Below are 23432 nucleotides of genomic sequence, written 5' to 3'. Positions count from 1 at the left end.
AGCCAGCGTCTGCCACTTAATAGCTGTGTGATCAGGGCAAGATGCTCAACCACTCTTAGCCTCAGGCAGACTTAGATGGAAGATCTTTTTGGAAAACATTTAAGTTCAAGAAGCTCTTCCAAGGATCAGAGACTGTTTCGCAGTGCTATTGCGGAGATTAGATGAGGTCAGGCATGAGAAGTGCTTAGCACAGTGCCAGGCACATGGAAACTATTACAGTTACTTTTGAAGTGGGTGATTGTTGAGATTTCACTTGTTGTGATTTCAGCTGTGGCTCCCATGAAAAGCATCAAATTTATGCCTTTCATGAGTAGATGGCTTAGTTATTCGAGATATATTCAAGAGCATTTCAGGCCAGGGCTAGAGAAGCACATTAAAGGATCTAGGTTTTTCCTCAACACTCAGGACTTACGTCTGAGTCTCTCGGGAATTCTCCAGGAATATTAGAGCATAACAGTTCTTCCATTTCTAAGACACGACCGATTGAATATCATGGGCAACTCTGATGCTGCTTCAAGCAGATTTCAAACCATGAACCCCCATCTCTGAAATGAAACTGATTTGCTTCTCTTTAAATAAAACTAAACAGAGGTCCACCCTGGATGTGTCCTATTTCTCTCATATCTCGTCTTGTTCTGAAAGGAAAAAATCTTTTGGCTTTCAGGGTAAGGTTGTAGATTGCTCAGCTTGGCTCTTTTTGGCTCATCCACCACAAGACTGAGAAATTTTGTAACGATGGCCAGTCTGCCACCTCCTAGGTCTGTGCTGTTCCAGAGACAACTGGATTGTCTTTGCTAACCTGAGGGCATGTGAATACTGGGTGGGAACTTTCTCCTGGCTTTCCAGGCTTTCCTCCTTGCCGCAGCTCAGGCAGGATACTCTGCTCAGCCTTGGGGCTCCTTTGGCCCTACCTCTCAGTCTGTCATTCAGCGCCAAACTTCAGTCTTCCCTTACTACTCACTGTCTCAGCATGTTCTTGTCACTCCTTGTTGCTTCTACACACTTTGCTCTTTTTTTTTTTTTTTTTTTTTTGCCGAGGTGCTTTTAATTCACAGTTTTTTGCACTCCCTGATCTGTGGATCCTCAGTAAAGGGGTGCCACAAGTCAGAGAGACAGACAGATAGACGGGTCATCATTTGGAGACAGGTTGTAAGTCTTCCCTAGCCAAGGGTACCCAGCCTTCAGAATTCAGCCATTTCCCCTTTCTCAGGAAGCCCTCTGTCAGTGTGGCAACCCTGGGATATAAATTCATAGAACTTTCCATAGATGTGCTGCAGGATGCTTCTTTGAAGAACCATTGATTATTTTTTTGATAACTTAGTCCCCCCTCGGTGTTTCCAGCACAGATTGAGCTGTCCTTCTTGGTGTCCAGCCTGCATGCATCTGCCCTGTTAGATTTTGAGCATATTGAGAGCTGAGACTGTGGTTTGCTCACCTTTGTGTGTATCTGGCACTTAAGAAAATGCCCAATATGTGTTTGCTGATGAAAGTTGACCTTCATCCCCATACACCTGAATGCTGGCAAAGCGGGTTTAACATATGGTTATCACTCGGAACTTGCAGATACACCTTATTTAATAAGTAATGGTTAGAATGCTCCCTGGAGCAGCATCTTCCCCAGGGCATCTCTGGGACATCCCTCTGCATGGTGGCAGTTGAAGGTCTAACATTCACAGATACAACACGAACGTGTGTGATTTGTTCTTGGGCCTTCAGCTGCTGTCCATGGCTGAAGCTTCCACGCTCTCCTCCTAAACTTTTCTCCAGGTCCTGGAATCGCCTCCACTGTGAAAACTGGCGAGGAAGTGGGCTTTGTGGTAGACGCCAAGACTGCCGGGAAAGGCAAAGTGACCTGCACGGTTCTGACCCCAGACGGCACTGAGGCTGAGGCTGATGTCATCGAGAATGAGGATGGCACCTATGACATTTTCTACACGGCCGCCAAGCCGGGCACCTATGTCATCTACGTGCGCTTTGGTGGCGTTGATATTCCCAACAGCCCCTTCACTGTCATGGTAAGGAAAATTCCTTCTCTAGAGCATGCTGTTGTTAGCAGGAACAGTTAACGACTGCTGTTTGTTAAACCCTGGCTGAGACATCCCGGGCCACTTTTTTTTTCTTTTCTGTAAAAAAAAATTGTCTTAAGCAGTCATGACCTTGCAGAATCCTGTAGTAATCTCTAGAAACCCAGGGACCCTTTGACTCTAAGGGGTTTTAGGAAATCACTGGCAACCAGAGCGTCCATGATGCTTAAGGATCTTAGGCAATGTCCTGGCCTAAGCCCAGCTCAGAAAGATACGCTTTGACAAAAACGTCCCTAAGTGAAACATTACAATTTTTCATCCTGCTAGTTGTCCCTCCTCTCTCCTCTCCTGGAGGAGAGAGGTTCCCGAGGCTGTTATGTCTGGAGACTTGACTCTGATATCCCAGGACTCAAAGTACCTCCAGCTGTGTTTTGGAAAGATTCAGACTTTGATGATGAGGGGGAAATAACTTGTCTTTTTGAAGCTAGGAACATCTGGAATAAAAGGGAACCATTAGGCAAAACCTCTGAGCCAGAGAATGGCTAGGCCCTTTAATTTTCAAATCTAACCTTTGATTATTAAGGTTCTTCAACCAGGAAAGGGGTAAGAAACCTCAGGAGCAGTCCTTCATTTAACCCTTAAAACTCAGCATTGTTGGACCTTTTACAAATGCTGTATAGGAGCGGGGATCAGACTCAAGTCCACTGAACCCAGACTGCCTGCTCTGGACAGCTGCTGAGCACCGTCCTCACCTGTGTCCTTTGATGCCATGGGCAGTAGACCACAAAGTTTACAGAGCTCAATGGCCTGGCCCCATGCACAGCCTACAAAGCTCCATCTAATGATTTCACTTTTATGCAGCAGCAGAGGAGGACACGAAGACTCCATTCCAGACAGAAGCCCATGTCTGTCTCCCGCTCTATAATCTGCTGTACCTTTATTCTTTTCCATAGATGTTTATCTATAAACGTTGTGCCAGAGACCTGGAGCCTTTTTATGTCTCAAGGATGTAAACACTTTTGACGCTGTTAACTTGGGAGTGTTTTTCTCCTCAGGGGAGAAAAAGATGCAGCTAGAAAGTTTATGTCCTTCTTATTTACAGAGAAGTCCCAGTTGTAGTTTTAAGAATCTGTTTTTAGCCCACAGGAGTTTTTATCTGGTTGGTTAGAATTGGGCAGAGGTCACAGCCCTGCTGGTGGGATGAGCTGGAGATAAGAGACCACGTTTGGAGGGCGTGAGTGAGGAAATCAGGAAGAAAATACCAAGGACTGTTTTAGCGGATGAGTCAGAAACCTACAGTGGAGGCCACCAAACTCATTAGGAATGAATGTCCATTCAGCCCTGGAATGCACACAAAGCAAGGATCCTTTGTGTAAAACGCACTACCCCCCTAACAACTGCTGAAGGCAGGAAGGGATGACACTCAGGGCACGTGCTTTAGGTCTTCATTCTCCCATTCCTAGCTTCCTCCAGCCTTACCTAGATGGGCTCGCTTTCTGTTCATTGGCCTCTTGGGGCTATGTTCGCTGTCTTCCCCTGCAGGCTTGGGGCCAAAAGGACATGAACACCCTGTACTGCCTTTGCAGCAAATGTCTGCAGGAGCCCCAGCAGGCTGGTTCAGTTAAATACATCTCACAGACGTGCACAGCAAGTCACGGGTCTGGCAGCTTCTCTGCCTGTCACTGTTAAGAAGTCACTGATCAAAGGCTATAGCGTAGCCACTGAAAGATCTTCCCGGCTGATGTGTCCCAGAGTCGCCCAACCTGAGATGGTCCAGGGGGTGGGGGATAGAGCTGTTGCAAACGTTGAAGCTTACAAAGCTGCCTTTGTAAGTGAAGCCCCCTTTCTGAGATGCCAGAATACACAAAAGGGGCTAAACATGGGCACGGAAGCTTTCCTCCAGAAGGGAGGCTTTCCACTTCTTTTATTGTGGGAGAAGAGGGAACTGAGAGGGGACCCATCGCTTATCAGGGTGATTGGATCAGGAACACAAAGTCTCTGGTTTTTAAAAAAAGGAATTTTTAAAAAGTTTTAGAACATAACTATAGACACATGCCAAGTAACAAGAGACCCCTTTCCCAATTTCATGCTCCAGGGGTGACCAGCATTAGGTTTTCTCCTGCTTATACAAGAAACATGTCAGTTTTGTGCATGAGATTAACCATGCACATTGCTTTGCAACTTGCTTCCATCCCTCAACATGCTGTAAATACCCTTCCATATTAATTGATCTGACTTGATCGCCTCTTCAGAATGGCTGCACCGGGGTCCACTGTACAGACTTACATAATCTACTTAACCGACTCCCTTACAGATGGACATTTAGGTTATTTCAGCCTTTCCCAACAATGAATGGCTCCAGTAAAATCCTTTGCACACATGACTTACCTATAGACTTTCCTGCCAGTATTTCTATAGGCTTGCTTCCTAGAAGTGGGTCATGGGTTCAAAGGGCATGTGGATTTGACATTTGAAGAGGAGATGCCAACTTGCTCTCCACAAAGGTGGGAAGAAGGTAGGCTCCCGCTACAGGGAGTAGCTCTCTGCTATGCAAGACAAATGGGGAGGAAGGAAGCAGCCCTCGGGTTGTAGAATCTACTGAGTCGTGATGTCCCTCAATGTGATTCCCAACTAATTTCCATTTGCCACTGACCAGGCCACAGATGGGGAAGTCGCAGCTGTGGAGGAGGCACCGGTAAATGCATGTCCCCCCGGATTCAGGCCCTGGGTACACTTTTTCTTTTTGTTTTTATTTTTCCCTTTTCCATGTCTTTGTTTACTCAGCCTTCATTGCAGAAAAGCTGCAGCCTGCTTTTGGGGATTGCTTAAGCCCTCTGGGTGTCTTGGTCATTGGTTTGTCCCCACTGATCAGTGCATCACAATGATCCCGGCTTTCTCTGTAATGAGACCCACCTGTGTCATCGTACGCACTCCACGAATCGCCCACCACCATGTCTGTGATCACGCTCGGTGCAGTTTGTCTCCACGTTAAAGAGAAAGATGGACAGCTGTCTCAGCCCTCCTGCTGACTCTAAAAGCCACCACTTGCACATTTGGTTTCTGTTCAGGGGGAAAGCCACCGCTGCTACTTTCTGCCACTTAAAACGCACCTTCTTTTCCAGGCCACAGGCAACTAAAGCTTTCCAGGTGGAACCTCTTGGGACTCACAGACATTGCTGTCTCTCACTTTTCCGCTTTCCCATGGGCGCTGCTGGGAATTTCACAAGCAAACAGCCTAGGGATTTTTAGCAATTGGTCAGCACGATTCCTCCAGTTCTTCAGGTTCTGCTCTGGCCCCGGAGCCCGTTAGCCAAAGCCCGCAATGCATGGGCAGCCGCATCCCCAAATCCTGGCTGTACAAGCTTGCAAAATTCCCAGTTGCTCTGCCCTCTGTAGCTTCCCCAGCTCACACTGTTGTCCACTTTACCCAGTGACCGCTGCTTCCTGTTTTTAGGTAACTGAAGAGGCCTATGTCCCAGTGAGTGACATGAACGGCCTGGGGTTTAAGCCTTTCGACTTGGTCATTCCGTTTGCAGTCAGGAAAGGAGAAATCACCGGTAAGCACTGTCGCGAAAGCCGTCTTGTTCTCACTCACTTGCACTAGCTCTCCAAACAGTGCACAGGAGCTGGTTCCACCTGTCCCCCAGACCTGGGGTCCGGAACCCAGCATCCCTGGGTCAGTCCATGAGCCCATGGGATTGCAGAATGTTCTGTGTGTATATGTGTATCTCAGAAGAGGTGGTTCATTTATAACCTGCATCCTGGAGAGAGGGCCGGAGATGCTCTGTAGGGGGAGAACCACTGTGTTTAGATCTCTCTCGACCATCACGTTCCTATTCCCCCCCTTTTCTTGCCTTCTCTTATTCTTCCACTTTTCCAGATGTGACATTGACACGGAGGTCTGTTGTACAAGATTTACTTCCTCTCCTAGCCTCCTTTCAATGCCTGCTTCTCTTTGAGTTGACGCTTTACCAATCTGATTGGTCTCATGGTCTTCTCAAGTCCTGTTTGAGCTTCTAATTTGTCAGTACAAGAGTAGAAGACCCTTTACTTGTGAGTTGCCTGCTGCATTTTGTGGAAACAAAATAGAACCAAATAAAGGCAGGTACGTCTCTGCTTCCGGTTGTGGAACATGGTGTTTTAGGCAATGGTGAAGTGTTCTTGTATCTGAAAACCTTTATTGTGAAGGCCACATGTGCCTCTGTGCTCAGCTTCTCGGGGGAAGTCTTGGTGGGCTCACTGCCCTGTCTCCATGTGCTCCAACAGGAGAGGTCCACATGCCTTCTGGGAAGACAGCCACACCTGAGATTGTGGACAACAAGGATGGCACAGTCACTGTCAGATATGCTCCCACTGAGGTCGGGCTCCACGAGATGCACATCAAATACATGGGCAGCCACATCCCTGGTAAGTCGGGCTCAGCGCCCTGGCTGACTGGCCCTGCAGGGCTCCAAGATTCAGGTCGTGAACATCTGGGAGGTTGTAGTCAGCCGTTCAGTCACCTGCTGTGTGGTTTTCAGTGGCAGATTTGGGAATGCAGTGTGGGCGTCCCTGCAAAACCAAACAGGCTGTGACCCCAGCAGATCCAGCTAATTTCCAGCAGGGATGACACAGCTAAGTGTCCTGGGTCACAGTGCAGTCCCTTCGGCCCGCGATTGTTTGGCTTTGTCACTATGCCAAGCATGGCCAAAGGGTGAGCTGGGAGAAAAATGTGAAGCACATCAAGGGACTTTCCAGCTGGGCCTGCAGAGCCCAGAGCAGCGTGGGACAGGAGAAGAGGTTGTGAGAAGAGGACAAGCTGCCTTATTGTCCCACTGCCCTTGACAAGGAAAGCCAGCTCAAGTTTCATGTCCATCAACCAGCACAGTGTTACTCTTGTTCTTTTTTTTTTTTTTTTGAGTACATAACCTATCTACGTAGTTTAAAAATGATGTGGAGAAAGGTTTCCTTCCCACCCATATCCCCCACCTGCCCTCTCCTTGAACCTGTTATTGATGTTTTATGCTAGATTTCAGAATATTTTTAAGACTCTACAACAGATGGGAATACAGATGTTTAATCCCTCTCCCTTTGTTACATAAACAGTAGCCTACGCTACACATTATTCTGACCTTGCCCTTTTCATCTAATAGTATATCTTGGAGAACTTTGCGCATCTGAATAGTAGAGAGTGTTCATTCATGGTGTCCGGCCGTTCGGGTGAACGTTACACGTGAACCATTTCTCCCACTGGAGGACAATTGGGTTCTTCCCCACCTTTTGTGATTACTAGTCATGCTGCAGTGAATAGCCTTGCACACCCATCATCTCACACCTGCCAGGGTGTATCTGAGATATTTGGTTCCCAGGGCAGGAATTGCAGGGCACAGGCAACAGCCCTGCAATTCTGACAGATCTCACCAAAGTGCCCTTCACCCAATCTCCTCCCGTTCACACACCCACCCGCCATGTAGGAGAGCACCTGCTTTTCCGCCAATTTGCCAGTGGAATAGGCTATCAAATTTTTGGATCTTTGCCAGACTGATAGTTTAAAAACAGTATTGCTTTGTTTGTATTTCTCCTGTGAATGAAATTGAGCAACTTTCTATATGGCTAAGTATCAATGCTATTTGTATTTCTTTTTCTCTGAACTGGACGTTTGTATCCTTCGCTCAGTTTTTCTCTTGGATTATTGGCCTTTGTCATACCAGTTTCCGAGAGCAGTCTAAATATTGGAGAGATTAGCCCTTTGTGATGGGAGTTGCGAATATTTCTCCCAGTTTGATGTTTGCTTTAGTTTATGTGTATGTGTATGGATACTATGTGTTTAAAGCAAAAATGTATTTATCTGCTTCTATTTAAATGTTTTAAAGATGCAGATACAGAAAAAGTAAAAATGTCTTTCTACCATTTTCCTTCTACTTCCAATGCTGGTGTGTGTATCTTTGCAAATGTCTCTCTCTGTACCTACAAATATGCATGCAATTTTGTTCTATTTTGGACTGGGATAATGGTATTAATATTACATAGGATATATTATAATGGGTATATATTATTATATAGGTATTATAATAGGTGTTAATATTATATAGGGTATTAATATAATGGGATATTGACATTTATATAGCAATTTGCCTTTTTCTCTTTAATGCAACACTTTATGGATAATCTCTCAAGTTAGTATACATAGATCTCCCTCATTATTTTTAGTGACCTGCAAGTAGACTAATGTTTATTTAACCAACCCCCTGTTGTTGGACCCTGGGTTCTTTTCCTAATTTGCATCTGAATTCTGTGGAAATGGAAGTACTTGCCTAGGGCTGGGAGTGGGCCTGCGTGGAGAGGACCACAGTGGGATAGATTCCTCGGGCTGGGCTCACAGACTTTGAAAGTCATGGGCAAACGGCCTTCCCAAAGGACCTTTCCAGTCACATTCCACCTAGTAGTGGGTCATTTCTCTTCTCCACCGCTCCCGCCCGCCACCCGGCCCCTATGTAGCTGTTCCCTCCTTACTTGTCCATTTGAGCCAGATTCCCCTGCCTGAGCCCCCCTCTAGTCTGGAGCACCCTGGAGACTGTTTTTCTCATGTGATCACTGAAGGGTCGATAGTGAGTAGACCCCCTTGGGTGTCCTAGGATGGGGAGCCCCACAGAGTCTCCTCTTGCGTTCTGCTCTGCCCAGGAGATGCCACACCCGCTGCTGTTAGGTGAATCCCCCCCGCACCCCCGCCCCACCATGAGTCCCAACTTTGTGTGTGTTCTTTGCAAACCCAGAGAGCCCGCTCCAGTTCTACGTGAACTACCCCAACAGCGGGAGCGTTTCTGCATATGGCCCGGGCCTGGTGTATGGAGTGGCCAACAAAACCGCCACCTTCACCATTGTCACCGAGGACGCAGGAGAAGGTACTGTTGTTCTGTGGTTCTCAGCTGTCATTTGGAGAGTTAAGGGGATGCAATTCCAGGGAGGCCTTTAAAAATAAGGCTCTTGAATGGTAGTATCTGCCTTGTCTTTTCTCTCATATAAATCTCTTACGTAGAGCTCCTCTGTCTTCTACCCAAAACAGAAATTTTAAAGTCCTTCGTGTTCTGATTAAAGTCACATTCATACTATGAAATGTTTTATGTGACTTGCCTGAAATTTACATGTGTTTTGATAGATAACATTTTTGGTTTTGTTCTTTTTGCACCTGTACATGTATCCACGGGGCCACATGAATCATTTAGTGGCTTTTATTCTAGCTCTGTGCCCATGCTCATTGTCATCACAGGAATTTCTAAATTTGCGATTCTAATGGGATTTTCATGATGGCATCCAGCCCCCAAGCAGCCGTGATAGTCTGTGTGTGACACTCTCTCCCGTATGTGTGATTGGCGCGGGGGGTTCCATCCCTTCCTCATCCCACACATCTGGAAGAATTGAACTTCAAGGTCACTTGCAGGAAGACGTCAGATGGTGGAGTGTCTTCCCAGGGACACTTTCACCATGTAAATAGCTTTATTCTGACCTACGCCCCTTGCCCGTGGCTTGTGTCAGTCTCACGTTCCTGGCATCAGGGCTGTCCCGGATGAGTGGTGATCCCTTTTGAAACACAGAAACACTCTCCCTGATGGCTCTCCTTCCCTCCTCTCATTCACAGGTGGCCTGGACTTGGCTATTGAGGGACCCTCAAAGGCGGAAATCAGCTGCATTGACAACAAAGATGGGACATGCACAGTGACCTACCTGCCCACCCTGCCAGGCGACTACAGCATTCTGGTCAAGTACAATGACAAACACATCCCTGGCAGCCCCTTCACAGCCAAGATCACAGGTAGAGTTGCCCAACTTGCTGGAGGCTCCTTGCCCCAATAAGCGCCCCCTCCCATCAGACCCGGGGCAGCAGGCTAGGCATGTCTGAGATTTAGGTTTCACAGCGTCTCCTTGGGAACAAACTAGGGGTGCAAGGCCAGCATTGGATAGGCTAAATTCCTCCTTCAGCTGGTAATCCCGGGAAAAGCAAGCACACCATTTGGAGAGCACTTATTTGTGCCCGTCTGACTCCAGGGTCCAAATAAGGAGGCTCTCAGATAGAGGCATTCAAATAATACTTATTGCACGAGTAAATGAGCTCAGAGATGCTTATCGGCATCACTTCTGGATAGATTTTTGTCTCCCTTTTACAGCTGGGAAAACTGAGGATTGGAGAGACTGGCTTAGCCAAGTTCATGTGGGTATTCTGGGATTCAGGTGGAGATTATCTGACTCAAAGCCCTGCTTCTGACCCCTGTTGTGTTCTCTGTGTTCAGATCATGCTCTCAGTGGGTCATAAATGTGGTCTGTGTGGACTCGGGTCTCCAGTTCCTGCCAGTTCCTAGTCTTCCCTGTAACCAGGCATAAGTAGCAGTCATTCTTTGTTGGTTAGGTCTGCTCACGGTCCGGGGCGTGTTTTTGTCACTTAAGTTTGCGTAATTAATTCTTGCCTGTTCATCTATAAATGGCATGTGGTGTGAGAGCTCTGGAGAGCCAGAGTGACCACGTGTAATGGAGCTGTGTTGGGGCTGGTGTTTCCCAGACGACAGCAGACGGTGCTCTCAGGTGAAGCTGGGCTCTGCCGCCGACTTCCTGCTCGACATCAGTGAGACTGACCTCAGCACCCTGACGGCCAGCATCAAGGCCCCGTCTGGCCGCGACGAGCCCTGTCTCCTAAAGAGGCTGCCCAACAATCACATCGGTGAGCCCAGACTGCCCTCCCGGCAGGAGCTGGGACATCTTGAGTGGGAGATGGGGGTTCCCTCCTTGCCCGGGATCCCAGTCCTTGCCTGGGAAATTGGTAGCACCTTGGAGAGTGATGTGATAAACCTGCTGGGTCACATGCATGGTCAGAGTCCAAGCATGTCTGCCTCACGATGTTGACAACCCTCTTGGACACCCTGGGTTGCCGGAGAGTCAGGAAGGAAGTCCTGTTTCTGTTCTTGCCAGTGTGTCTCCCTCCTGCTTCCTCCCCTTCACCCCTCCCTCCCACCTCATAACCCCCAATCTGTGCTCTGGTCCAGGCATCTCCTTCATCCCCCGGGAGGTGGGTGAACACCTGGTCAGCATCAAGAAGAACGGCAACCACGTGGCCAACAGCCCCGTGTCCATCATGGTGGTCCAGTCAGAGATCGGGGATGCCCGCAGAGCCAAAGTCTACGGCCGTGGCCTGTCAGAAGGCCGGACTTTCGAGATGTCTGACTTCATCGTGGACACGAGGGATGCAGGTCTGTGGGGGGTGGTCCCAGGGGAGAAGGCCCAGAGCTTTGGAACTGGCTTCTTACTGCTCGCATTACTCCATCTTTTTATCCTGCCAACTTTCTTTTCTTTCTGAGCATCCTTCAAGTTATAGACCCTTTTACATGATTATCATTTAAGCCCCAAGAGCAGTGGCAAAGTAGGTATTATCTTTGTTTTCTAGATGAAAAAATGGAGGCTCGCAGGGTTAGCAGCCCCATCTGCTTCTGGCATTTGAACCCAGAGCCACAACAACTCGCAGATCTGTTTCATTATCAATATTCCCACCATTGTCTCAGCTCCCCAGGGTCTCCTTGACTCATCTCAAACTAAGAATGTTGGGCCAGCTGGTCAAAGTCATGTTCAGCTGAGCAGTGCTTTCGTGGAAATGAGGAGTTTCTTCCTGTTTCCTCTTTGAGATGGTCCGGATTAGGTTGGGCCACTCCAAGCTACTCCACATCCCGGAGTCTTCTTCTTCTGCCTTTTTGAGTGATGGGCTTGCATTGGTGACTTCTGGATAAAGTCACCTTCCCAAGGCAAGGAGCTGGAGAATTTGTGGTCCTGATGGGCTTATGTTCTCTGTTGATTCCTCAGGTTATTAAAGCTTTAGATCTGCTGTCTTAGTTCTTCCCTGGCTGGGCATCCGAGGCAGCTAGGAGCAGTTAAAAATGTCAAATTCTCAGGCCTGCAGCTGGTAATAAACCCCCAGACAGCACGTGCCATTCCTGGAAGCAGGTGGGCAGAGTGTCCCCCCCAGCGGGTTCTGCAGGACAGGTGGTCGGTGGGATGTTAGTGGATACCCTTGAGAAGAGAGTATGGTCAAGGCCACCTTCAGCCAGGGTGTTTCACTCCAGGATTTCTCAGGGCGTTTAACCGACTCCTCTGCCCAGCGCTGTCCAACAGGGGCCACCGTTACTGTCTTTCTGCTGTCTGGAGCATTTCCAGGGGTGGAGGTACTTTCTGCATTCATCATCCTCCCCCTTCCTGATGAGCTGCTGTCATAGCAGCCACGGGCTACTGTGTTGCAGGTTATGGCGGCATCTCCTTGGCGGTGGAAGGCCCCAGCAAAGTGGACATCCAGACAGAGGACCTGGAGGACGGCACTTGCAAGGTCTCCTACTTCCCCACCGTGCCTGGGGTTTACATCGTCTCCACCAAATTCGCCGACGAGCACGTGCCTGGTACGTGCGGTCCCATCTGCTCTCCCTGTCCCGTGCTTGGGTTTTCTGTAAATGCCACGCATGGCCTCTGGGCTGCTCTCAAGGGCCTGCTGGGTTTTTGCAGGGAGCCCCTTTACCGTGAAGATCAGCGGGGAGGGCAGAGTCAAGGAGAGCATTACCCGTACCAGTCGGGCCCCATCTGTGGCCACTGTTGGGAGCATCTGTGACCTGAACCTGAAGATCCCAGGTGAGCACGAGGGGCTCGTGGGTCAGGGCAGTGGGCGCCACCGGAAACCAAGTCTGGGCTTGGCCCAGAATGTACCGTCCGAGTCTGCTGTGGGGGACTGTTTTTTAATTTAAATTTATTTATTTATTTATTCATTAATATTTTTTATACTTATTTTCACAGAGGCCCATCCAGGAAAAGTAAATCTATTTACTTTTCCTTCTTCCAAATGAAAACAGCTTTATCGTACCACATGGGGGAAAAATAGATAAGCTTTTAGACTTTTTTTTTTTTTTAAAATCTTATTGGAGTATAATTGCTTTTACAATGGTGTGTTAGTTTCTGCTTTACATGTGTGAAAGGCTACAGAGGTGCAAGGGTGGCAGGAGGCTGCAATCAGCCAGGTGAGAAGGGACAGCAGCTTGAACTGGGGTGTCGGGTGGAGTTGGTGAGAGGTGAGTAGATTCTGGATGTATTTCTTTCCTTCTTTTTTTTTTGACTTTTTTTTTTTTTTTAACATCTTTATTGGAGTATAATTGCTTTACAATGGTGTGTTAGTTTCTGCTTTACAACAAAGTGAATCAGTTTAGACTTTCATTTACTGTCTGTCGACTAGACTAATAGTGAGAGAACTGGCCCTGCTGATGCTTATATCTGGAAGGAGGTGTCAGCCCAGAGACATCCTTCTAATTCCCGTTCGTATCTTTCATTCCTAAAATTGGAGTGAGGCCTGCGGAGCAAGGCCGGGTGGGTGGACCACATCTAGCCCTTTGCCCAACACAGCCATCGTCTGCCTGAAATGTGGCCCAGGTTCTTTCTCTTAAGAAGTGACTGTGTAAGTGAAGGCTTGAGGCTCCTCTGGCCTGTGCTGTGGAGTTGCAGGTTCTATGAAGACAGAAAATCTAAATCGTCTTCAGATGAAGCTCATGTTGTGATGAGCTTCTAGCTTCCAGAGGAAGGTCCACACTGACTGCCTCTCCCGTCTTTCCTGACTTGTGGTATATCTCTTGCTCTGCCTTCTCAGCATTACCTGATGGGTTCTTCCTTTCTAGACACACCGTTGATCAAAACCTCATTATTGTAGCATCCAGACTAAGAATCACTTAAAACGCACCGTGTTGATTGTGATCATAAAAAGTTCAGGTGCTCAAAAACAGGGGAAGTAAGTCTCACCTCATATTCCACCGTCCAGGGAGATTGTGGTTCACGTTTCAGGCCCAGAGCTGGAGCCTGGATGCCTCCAGCCTCCTAGACACACGGGCTCGGTCTCAGATCCCTCCAGTGCACTTCTCATTCACTGTATTGTGGGTATCTTTCCACGCCAAAGTATGCTTCCCCATCATCCTTTTCATGACTGCATAAGATTCCAATTCACATCTAGGTGCATGTCCTCGTTGGGATTTCTCATTTCATGTATGCTCATCTCCATCCCTTGACCCCCTTAATCACTGCTCTGTGACATCTGTCATCACTTCGGACAGATGCCTGGGAGTAGGATTGCTGGGCCGATACGTTTCAGATGCTGCTATGCCTTGGCAGCCTGTCCTCCAGAAAACGAATTGATGCCTATTTCTCTGTTTCCCCACCAGCACTGGCCACTGTCTTTGGTTCTCACTTTGATCAGTATGATGGAAAGATACGGTATCCAATTTTCAGTTCCATTTCCCTGGTCACTAGACGAGTGGACTGTGTTTTCGTTTGCTTCACATTTCTCATTTGGGGAATTCTCTCTCCTGTTCCCTTTGCCTATTTGTCTCTTATCTTTGTGTGATATGGTCAGTCACCCTTTCCCTCAAGTCTTGTCTAGCTCTTGACTCCTTCTTACTCTTTTCAGTGGTACTAGATGACTCTGGTTGAGACTAACTTTTCCCATCATTACCTAAAACACCCTCTCTTGTCAATTAGAAGGGAGGATGGCCCTCCAGCCTCCAGATGTCCTCGGACCCAGGCCATGTGGGGTGACCCTCCCCTCAACCTCCTTCCTTTCTCTGTCCTCAGGGCTCAGAGTCATGAGCTGCTGCCCAGATCCTGTAGGGCTGGAGGGTGCGGTTTCGTGCTGCTGTAGGTGATGGCGTTACTTGGTCACCCAGCATGCGGCGTGCCTGTCTCCACCTCGTCAGTGCAGGCACGGTCGCTGGCATGGCAGAGCACCTTGGGTGGAGCAGACGCATCTGCTTCCTGGTGTTGGGGACCCGAGGCGTCACGTTTCTGGAAGTGTGGCCTCTTGTCTTCGGTTTGCTCAAAGCTTTGCTCACGCGTGGTTTCCCCTTTGCCACCGGGACCAACCTGGGTTCACCTTTTCCTCTAAATGCATTTTGTCTTGTTGCCTAAAATAAATGCCAAGGCTTCTTGACAATGAGGGATGAGGGCTCTTGTGTTTTCTGCCCTTACCTATGGAAAAGAGCCCCTGTAAGCATGACTGATGGCCCCATGTCACATTTGCTTAGAGACATCTGAGCCATCATTGTGGTTGTTATTTACATGCTGTAACTATCAGCTCAAGCTCTGGTTTGAAACTGCTGTGTGGACTGAACTCAGCTCCAGCCAGGAAGGCTGTCAAAGTGCTCGGCGAGGCAAGACGTGTCAGTGCCCCCAGAATATTCTCTGCACTGGGTGGCTGGAAGGGCCCTGCACGCTCCATGCTGGCCATGACCACCCAGGGATTTGAGGGAGACAGGAGGGCAGGCATCCAGCCTGGATGGGAGGAAGCCTGAGCACCCCGCACCCCTGGCCTACACTCGCTTTGCCTTCTGCTACGTGCCCTGCATGTCCTGTTCCTCCTCGGGCCCTCGCCCTGACCCTCCTCTTTTTCTCCCTGCCCCCTTTCAGAAATCGACAGCAGTGACATGTCGGCCCATGTCACCAGCCCCTCAGGCCGCGTGACCGAGGCAGAGATTGTGCCTGTGGGAAAGAACTCGCACTGTGTCCGGTTTGTGCCCCAGGAGATGGGGGTTCACACCGTCAGCGTCAAGTACCGCGGCCAGCACGTCACCGGCAGCCCCTTCCAGTTCACTGTGGGGCCTCTGGGTGAGGGGGGCGCCCAGAAGGTCCGGGCAGGTGGCCCTGGCCTGGAGCGAGGAGAAGCAGGAGTCCCAGGTGAGCGTTCTGGGCAGGCTTTATACTTGAGAAGATTGAGTTCAGCCTGGCGGAGTGAGCATCCTGCATTCTTCACCCTGTTCTGAAAGGAAGACTTTGTGTGTCACTGATGGGTGGTGTGAAGGGGCATTCTTTAAAACAAGGCTTCCGTGGCTAAAGACATTTGGGAATTGCTTACCCAAAGCTAAACAAGTGTCTTACTGAGGGACTTCTCAGAACCTGTAATTTATGGGTGTGTGTTGTGAGTCTGTAAGAGAGGATCAGGGTCATCAAACCGTTACCAGAGCATCTTGCAGGCTAATGTTCTTTGGAACATGCTAGAATTCTATGAAACTGATTGTGAAGGTCCCTTGCAGTGGTAGTTGCTGAGGGGGAAAGTCTGTGGGGTTGAAACTGAACATTCTCATCTTGTTCTGACTTGGTTTGCATGTATTCCAAAGATGTCTGATCGCCCGTGATCTTAGTGTAGTCATGGGTGGTGCTTAGCAAACATCAGCAAGGCCCTTGCTTGGGTTCTGCTTGGGGTTAGAGAAAGAGGAAAGGGCTGGCAACAAACAGAACCCAGCACCCCATGTTTGAGCCAGAAGAGGGGCCTATACCGGGGCCAGTCACTGACCAGGTGTTTCTCTGTCTCAGCTGAATTCAGCATCTGGACCCGGGAGGCAGGTGCCGGGGGCCTCTCCATCGCTGTTGAGGGCCCCAGTAAGGCCGAGATTACGTTTGATGACCATAAAAACGGATCATGTGGTGTGTCTTATATTGCCCAAGAGCCTGGTAGGTACTCGGGGGCCAATGGAGGACGTTTTCCTTGTTTGGGGATGGTTGGGTTGTAAGGAACAGAAACTCATCAGGCTAGCTCCAGTAGAAGAGGAATTTATCTGTATGGGCCCATGGGAATGTGTCCTAGAAATCCAGTTGCAGGATATCCAGCCACGCCTCAAAGGGGTAGGAATTCTTGTTCTCCTTGTCTCTTGGCCTCACTGCTTTATGCTCTTGTTCAACTGTTTCATTCTTCCCACTCTGACCAGCCTCTCTCCGCCCACCCGCAGCCAGTGGCTGGTGTGGCTGCCCCAGAAGAGCGGCCTCAGCATCTGAGCTCCCTCGATCAGGGGGTTCTTAACCTTTTTTGTGCCACGAATCCTTTTGGGTGCCACGAATCCTTTTGGCATCTGATGAGGCCCATGGGGACCATCTCCGGAAATATTTTTAAACATATGAAATAAAATACTTCAGATTATAAAAGAAATCAATTTTAATAAAATATTGTTATCAAAATCTTTTTAAAGGAACAAATATGCAACATATACACATTTTCATTAATACGTTAAATCATACGATTTGGTGATGGTCTATGAGCTACCTTAATTTCTAAGTGGCAGTGAGTGTAAATGGTATGTCAAGATATATATAAAGCTGGAAAGTGATTGTTTTTGTTGACAAAATCACAAGTCTTAATGTGCTGTGGTTTCTTGTCAACTTTTCTAAAGGAAGGAAATGCTAAATTTCAGTTAGAGGTTAGTAAAAATAAAGATGTACTTTCTTCCCATTCGAGTTTGATGGATCTCCTGAGTACTGTACGCAGACCCTTTGTGCAGGGACCCTGTGGGCCCAGGTTAAGAATCCCTGCCCTTCTTCCTTGACTAGATTTTCTTTCCTAGTTATCACTCTGCTTCTACCCCTGTTCTCAAAGTTTATGTCTTACACCTCATAGTTCAGGATCCGTAATGGGATCCTAGTTACAACGAAGCCCTTCTTATTCTTAAGTATATAATTTTTAATAAAATGCTGTGTCATAAGCCTCTCCTTTGGAGAGAAATTGGGAACACACACCAGATGTTGATGCGTGGTTAGTGTGGGGATTCACATATACACTGGCAAAACACAGAGCAAAAACTTCAGTGCTTCAGTGCTCTTTGAAACTATTAAACAGAATATCTAAGATTTTTATTTTATTTTATTTTATTTTTTTATTTTTTTAAGATTTAAAAAAAAAAAAAAAAAAAAAAGGGAATCCCTGCCCTTTCCAACTAAGAAAATCGCGTTGGCCTGGTGTGAGCCAGGTGACCCTCTCCGACCCAATCAGCCGCAGCCATGGAGTGGGCCAGGGTCTCTCGGAAGGCACTTTGGCCCTAGCTAGAGAAACAAGAGGCCACTCTGGAACCACCTTCCCAGAATCTCTGACATGATGGGTCTTTCCTGTCCCCACAGGTAACTACGAGGTGTCTATCAAGTTCAATGATGAGCACATCCCAGAAAGTCCCTACCTGGTGCCGGTGATCGCGCCCTCCGACGATGCCCGCCGCCTCACTGTTCTGAGCCTTCAGGTGAGACACAAGGAAACATCCATCTCCTTGGCCACAGCCCAGCCAGTGAGGCCCTGGACTCCCAAGGCCCCTTCAATCTCCGACTGTGCCAGGGGCCCCAGCACGTTTTGACCACGGATGCTGCCAGGCGTAGGGGAGCTTTCCTGCGGCAGAGTCACATTTAGGACAGGAGACCGTTGGGGCGAGCAGAAAGCAGCCACGGTCAGCAAAACTCCTCAACATTTGCAGACGAGTTTGTTTTCTAAATATTTACTCCCGAGAAACAAAGAAGGCCTGTTAATAATTGGTTAAGGGATAAGGAGGGCTTTCAAAACAAAACAAACACAAAACTAACAGTCCAGTGATGTTCAGCTTGCTATTATTGGCTTCCTTTTCCTCGAGAAAGTCAATTGTGATTTATTTTATGATGCTGATTTATTTATAATAAGCATGCAAGGCACTGTGTTAAGAACTGTATCAGTGTTACTTCCCTAAATCCTTGCAACAGTCTGGTGAGTAGCTTTTCTTGACCCCCACCCCCGCCCCCCATTTAAAAATAGAAAACCTGAGATGCAGAGAGGATCCAGCTATGGGCACCAGCTAGAATGAGGCAGAGTGAGGTCTCGGTGGTTCCAGAACCATGCTCTTAACAGCAGCCACCTTAATCCTAACCCTGGCATTGTGGCAGGTGGTTCCATAGCCCAACCTCTTAGACTGGCAGGAAATGCAACTTTTCACCCTGGCTTAAACAGGGCACTTAATTCAGGGTCGCATGAGAGCCTTCAGCCAAACTAAGAATTATTGGGGAGGCCCTTGGGTCTTAGGACACTGAATCAGATGTAGCAGTTTGTCTGTGGAATAACACCAAAATCCCAGAGTGTGATTTCTGGGTAGAGGGGTTTCTAAATAGCCTTCAGCTGCCCCCCAGTTCTTGAAAATATTGGATTAATGAAAACTCAACCTCATATCTCAGATTGGTTCCATGTACTTGGTTTACATTTGAGAGTCTAACTTTCCCCTGAGGGGGACTGGTACTGCTAGTTGTCTCAAACATTAGGGAGCCCAAACAGAACCCAGACCAGGGTCACGGTCTACAGATTGAAGCGGCCTCATCTGGAGAGTACCAAGGATACTGACTGGTCACTGTGGTGCAGATGTTTTTCTTGTGTTTCATTTAAAGGCTTCTTAACAGAAGTTCCTTCTGTGGCCAACTTAACTAAAACCTACGGAGGGAGATAAAGCTGGCATTTGTTGAGGGCAAAGAGCTGCCTTCACGCATCTGGAAGATTTCTTCTGGATCTTATGAGGCGTTTATCTCCCTCTTGAGGATTTAGTGGCAAGTGGATTCAGGTAACGTAAACGCTTCTGTCCAAAAGGAGCTGATGTGGAGAAATCGGCTCCAAGAAACTTCCATAGAGTCCTCTTATGACAGTTTGGTCATAAAATATTTAAACAAGTATGCATCAGGCTGGTATGTCCATCAAGCTTTTGTAACCAGCTGCTACAACAGGAGGGACCTGTGTGTCAACTTTGTCCCCTGTTCTCCCCATGTCACTTGATGCCAAGTGATATGTAAATTATTTACTGGAGATTTACTGGCAGGCTGCACGGCAACATCTGGTGCTGGTTAGGAAAGAGAGGCATGTATTGTTTTGTCTTGCTTTTGAGACTTTTTAGAAAATTGGAGTCGGCTGGCATTCTGTAGGGGAGGGTGTGGCATGGGGGTGGTCTGGCGATCAAAGACTCCTTAATTTTGTGTTCAGTCCTCCGTCATCTGTAACCTCTAGGGCAGCTCAGTCTAGTAGAATGTTCTGCAACAGTGGGAATATCCCACATCTCCAATGTGCAGTATGGTAGCCATGAGCCGCATGTGGCTCTTGAGCACTTGAAATGTGGCTAGTGTAACTGCGGGACTGAGTTTTTTTTGTTTGTTTGTTTGTTTTAAATTTATGGGTGTGTTGTGTCTTCGTTGCTGCACTAGTTGCCTCGAGTGGGGGGCTACTCTTCATTGCGGTGCGCGGGCTTCTCATTGCGGTGGCTTCTCTTGTTGCAGAGCACGGGCTCTAGGAGTGCCGGCTTCAGTAGTTGTGGCACATGGGCTTCAGTAGTTGTGGCTCGCGGGCTCTAGAGCGCAGGCTCAGTAGATGTGACGCACGGGCTTAGTTGCTCCGCGGCATGTGGGATCTTCCTGGACCAGGGCTCGAACCCGTGTCCCCTGCATTGGCAGGCGGATTCTTAACCACTGGACCACCAGGGAAGTCCGGAACTGAGTTTTTAATTTTAATTGATTTAAATTTAACTGTATATAACCACATGTGGCTAGTGACTACTGAACGAGGCAGCACTGCTTAATGGCGCCTTGCTGCTAAGATGTGATCCTTGGACCAGCAGCCTCAGCATCCCCTGGGAACTTCTTAGAAACATGGAGTCCCAGGCTCCGTCTCAGACCCACTGAACCAGAATCTGCATTTCAACAAGACCCTCGGTTGCACATTAAGCGTGAGCCCTGCTGCTTTAGAGTTATCATCTGAGTAGCTGTCCAACCATGTTTACATCAAAACTGCTGGCTTGTAAAATTTTGCTCTCCAGGATTGGCCAATTTTAAAGTATCTTAAGCATCTGAACTTCTAATCCCCTTCTCCCAGCAGAGGATGTAATTTCCAAGACAGAGCATGGAGAGTGAAATTGATCTGCCTAAGAGCAAAAGCTACACTTCTCCCATGGCTTTTTGGGGGGGACTAACAACTTCTAAATGCATGTTAATAGAAGCTGACATTTTTAAACTTTCCTATGTATGCACCAGGCCCTGTGCTGAGTGCCTTGAATGCATAACTTCGTTTAATCCTCACAGCAGCTCTCTGAGATAGATTTGGTTATTATGCCTGTTTTTACAGAGGAGGAAACTGAGACTCAAACAGGTTTAACAGTTTAGTTATGTAGCTAGGAAATGGCAGTAAATCCAGGTTCTGCTGGTTTTGAACCACTGTGCAGTACTGCATGAAAGAAAAATCACGTGTGGCCCTTTACAAGTTTATTAAAAGTTCTCTCCATCTCCACCCTTGAGATACAAAGCCTTTGTTCATGTTAGTGAGTGCAGGGTTTTATCAGCTGCCAGGCTCCTCCTAAAAAGGCGGTGGGGAGAGGAAGTCTTTTTTTTTCTTTCTTTCTTCTTTTTTGAGGGAGGGGGCAGAGCTGGAAGATAACTGGGTTTTCTGGCCTGTACAGCTCTTGTTTGGGATGCTGAAACTGTAATCCTGCTGGCCAGGATGTCTTAAGTCTCCAAACCTAGGAACCATCTCTGAATCAAGATGGTTTAGATACAAGACCATGCAGATGTGTGTCTTTGCTTTCTTATATTTAATGCTAGAAACGTGGAATTACTCACCTGCTCTTTCGTTGCCAGGTGTTATATAGAAAAACGTATTCCAGGCCTATTTGCATGAGAACTGTCCCCCCCTGGAATCCTGGGTTGGGTCAGTGTGTGCTGTTGAGCAAGAACGCCGAGGGCTGTAACAAATCTCATGTATTAAATTCTCAGGAATCGGGATTAAAAGTTAACCAGCCAGCCTCCTTTGCTATAAGGTTGAATGGGGCAAAAGGCAAGATTGATGCAAAGGTGCACAGCCCCTCTGGAGCCGTGGAGGAATGCCACGTGTCTGAGCTAGAGCCAGGTAAGCACCAGCGCCCGCACCAGGAATGTTTCTGCAAACATGTACCCTGACGGAGGGGTCATCAGCCTCTGCAAGGCCTTTGGATTCCCTTTGCTGTTGCCAGACACTGTTTATAAATTAGCATATAAACACATTTGCCAGGGGCAGGCTTTTTTTTTTTTTAAACAAATACTTCTTGGGCTTCCCTGGTGGCGCAGTGGTTGCGCGTCCGCCTGCCGAGGCAGGGGAGCCGGGTTCACGCCCCGGTCTGGGAGGATCCCACGTGCCGCGGAGCGGCTGGGCCCGTGAGCCATGGCCGCCGGGCCTGCGCATCCGGAGCCCGTGCTCCGCAACGGGAGAGGCCACAACAGAGGGAGGCCCGCATACCACAAAAAACAAAAAACAAAACAAAAAAAAAACACAAATACTTCTTTATTTTCAGTTGTTTTTCGGATTTCTTTCACATGACGTTCATTGTGATGTTCTCTTATATTTTAATAAAATATCACAGATCTTTATTGTTTACCTTATGAAATGAATACACTTTGACCTCTCTTTACTCTGAGGGAAAGGTTGATTGCTGTAAATTAAGAAAAGAGAATCTAGGGAATTCCCTGGCGGTCCAGAGACTCTGCACTTTCACTGCTGAGGGCCCGGGTTCAATCCCTGGTTGGGGAACTAACATCCCGCTAGCCATGTGGCTAAAAAAAGGAAAGAGAGAATCTGGGTCCCCAGTAGGACTTAATAGCATGAGATTTTCTTGCTCTCTGCTTTGGTGTATGGAATTCTTTGATGTCAGTCAGCTTGAACGAGACCATTTTTCTAGTGAACATTTATTAAGTGTCAGAGACTTGACAGGAAGATAAGGCTGAGGAAGTCATGATTCCTGCCTTCAGAGAGGAGCACAGAGTCTAGTGAGGACCTAAAGTAAAGAGTGTGAGCCAGAAAGGTGCAGCGCACAGATGAGGACCCAGCTGATCACCAACAGCACAGCAGAATTGAGAACCAAACGGTAAAGATGGTCAGAGCAGGAGAGGAAAAGGGTTTCTGCTTTGACAAGGTCAGAAGGACTTCTCTGAGGAGGTAACATTGAATATGGGCCCTGATACATGAGGAAGAGCCCTGTGACCACTGCCCTTATTGGGCGTTTGCTGTGTACCCTGCTCTGCATGCAGTGAGGGTAGACACCTGGGACCTGGGTTGGCATTTAGACATCTTGCTCCCACTGGGCGGAAAAAGAAAGGGCAGTGGGGAAGCCTCAGAAGGAACACATGTGTGGGCTTTAAACCCATATCTGGTCAGATAATGGTTTAAGTCTGACCACATTATAGAGAATGTGTTGGTACATCAGAAAGGCAAGGTGGTAAGCCGATGCTCGCAGAGCGGTCCGTTTGAGAAAACAGTATTAATCAGCAGTGTTAGAAATGCAGAGGAAGGACTTGAGGTCAGAGAACTATAACATTTGGTGACCAGTGGGCCATAGGGAATGAAAGTGAATTCAGAAAGGTTACATGTAGCTTGGTGATGGGGTAGAAAGATGGTGATGCAGTTAAGAAAACTCAGGACAGCAGCCATGGGTGAGCAAGGGCTGGTCACTGCCTTACAGAGTTTAATACTTTATTTTTTGAGAGGTTGTTTTTTTTTTTTTTAATAAATTTATTTATTTATTTTTGGCTGTGTTGGGTCTTTGTTTCTGTGCGAGGGCTTTCTCCAGTTGCAGCAAGCGGGGGCCACTCTTCATCGCGGTG

General features: G+C 47.9%; 1 protein-coding gene across 7 annotated transcripts in view; it reads left to right on the top strand.

Annotated features, from left to right (window-relative positions):
• The window catches only part of FLNB (filamin B), a 96711-nt gene that overhangs the window by 49195 nt on the left and 24084 nt on the right, over positions 1–23432 (top strand). For 5 of the 7 annotated variants that reach the window (XM_028478542.2, XM_055079550.1, XM_055079551.1 and 2 more), the window contains exons 29-42: positions 1768–2015; positions 4681–4752; positions 5479–5581; positions 6291–6431; positions 8777–8905; positions 9640–9813; positions 10555–10713; positions 11036–11239; positions 12278–12430; positions 12534–12656; positions 15465–15731; positions 16368–16505; positions 17940–18055; positions 21573–21705. In XM_028478542.2, the coding sequence (XP_028334343.1) occupies positions 1768–2015; positions 4681–4752; positions 5479–5581; positions 6291–6431; positions 8777–8905; positions 9640–9813; positions 10555–10713; positions 11036–11239; positions 12278–12430; positions 12534–12656; positions 15465–15731; positions 16368–16505; positions 17940–18055; positions 21573–21705 (2160 nt within the window). The remainder of the gene's footprint in view (positions 1–1767; positions 2016–4680; positions 4753–5478; positions 5582–6290; positions 6432–8776; positions 8906–9639; positions 9814–10554; positions 10714–11035; positions 11240–12277; positions 12431–12533; positions 12657–15464; positions 15732–16367; positions 16506–17939; positions 18056–21572; positions 21706–23432) is intronic. The other 2 variants (XM_055079554.1, XM_055079555.1) reach the window with 2 other exon arrangements.

Source organism: Physeter macrocephalus, chromosome 18, assembly GCF_002837175.3.
Source record: "Physeter macrocephalus isolate SW-GA chromosome 18, ASM283717v5, whole genome shotgun sequence".
In the NCBI taxonomy this organism is placed as follows: Eukaryota; Metazoa; Chordata; class Mammalia; order Artiodactyla; family Physeteridae; genus Physeter; species Physeter macrocephalus.
This window is presented reverse-complemented; position numbering and strand designations above follow the sequence as displayed.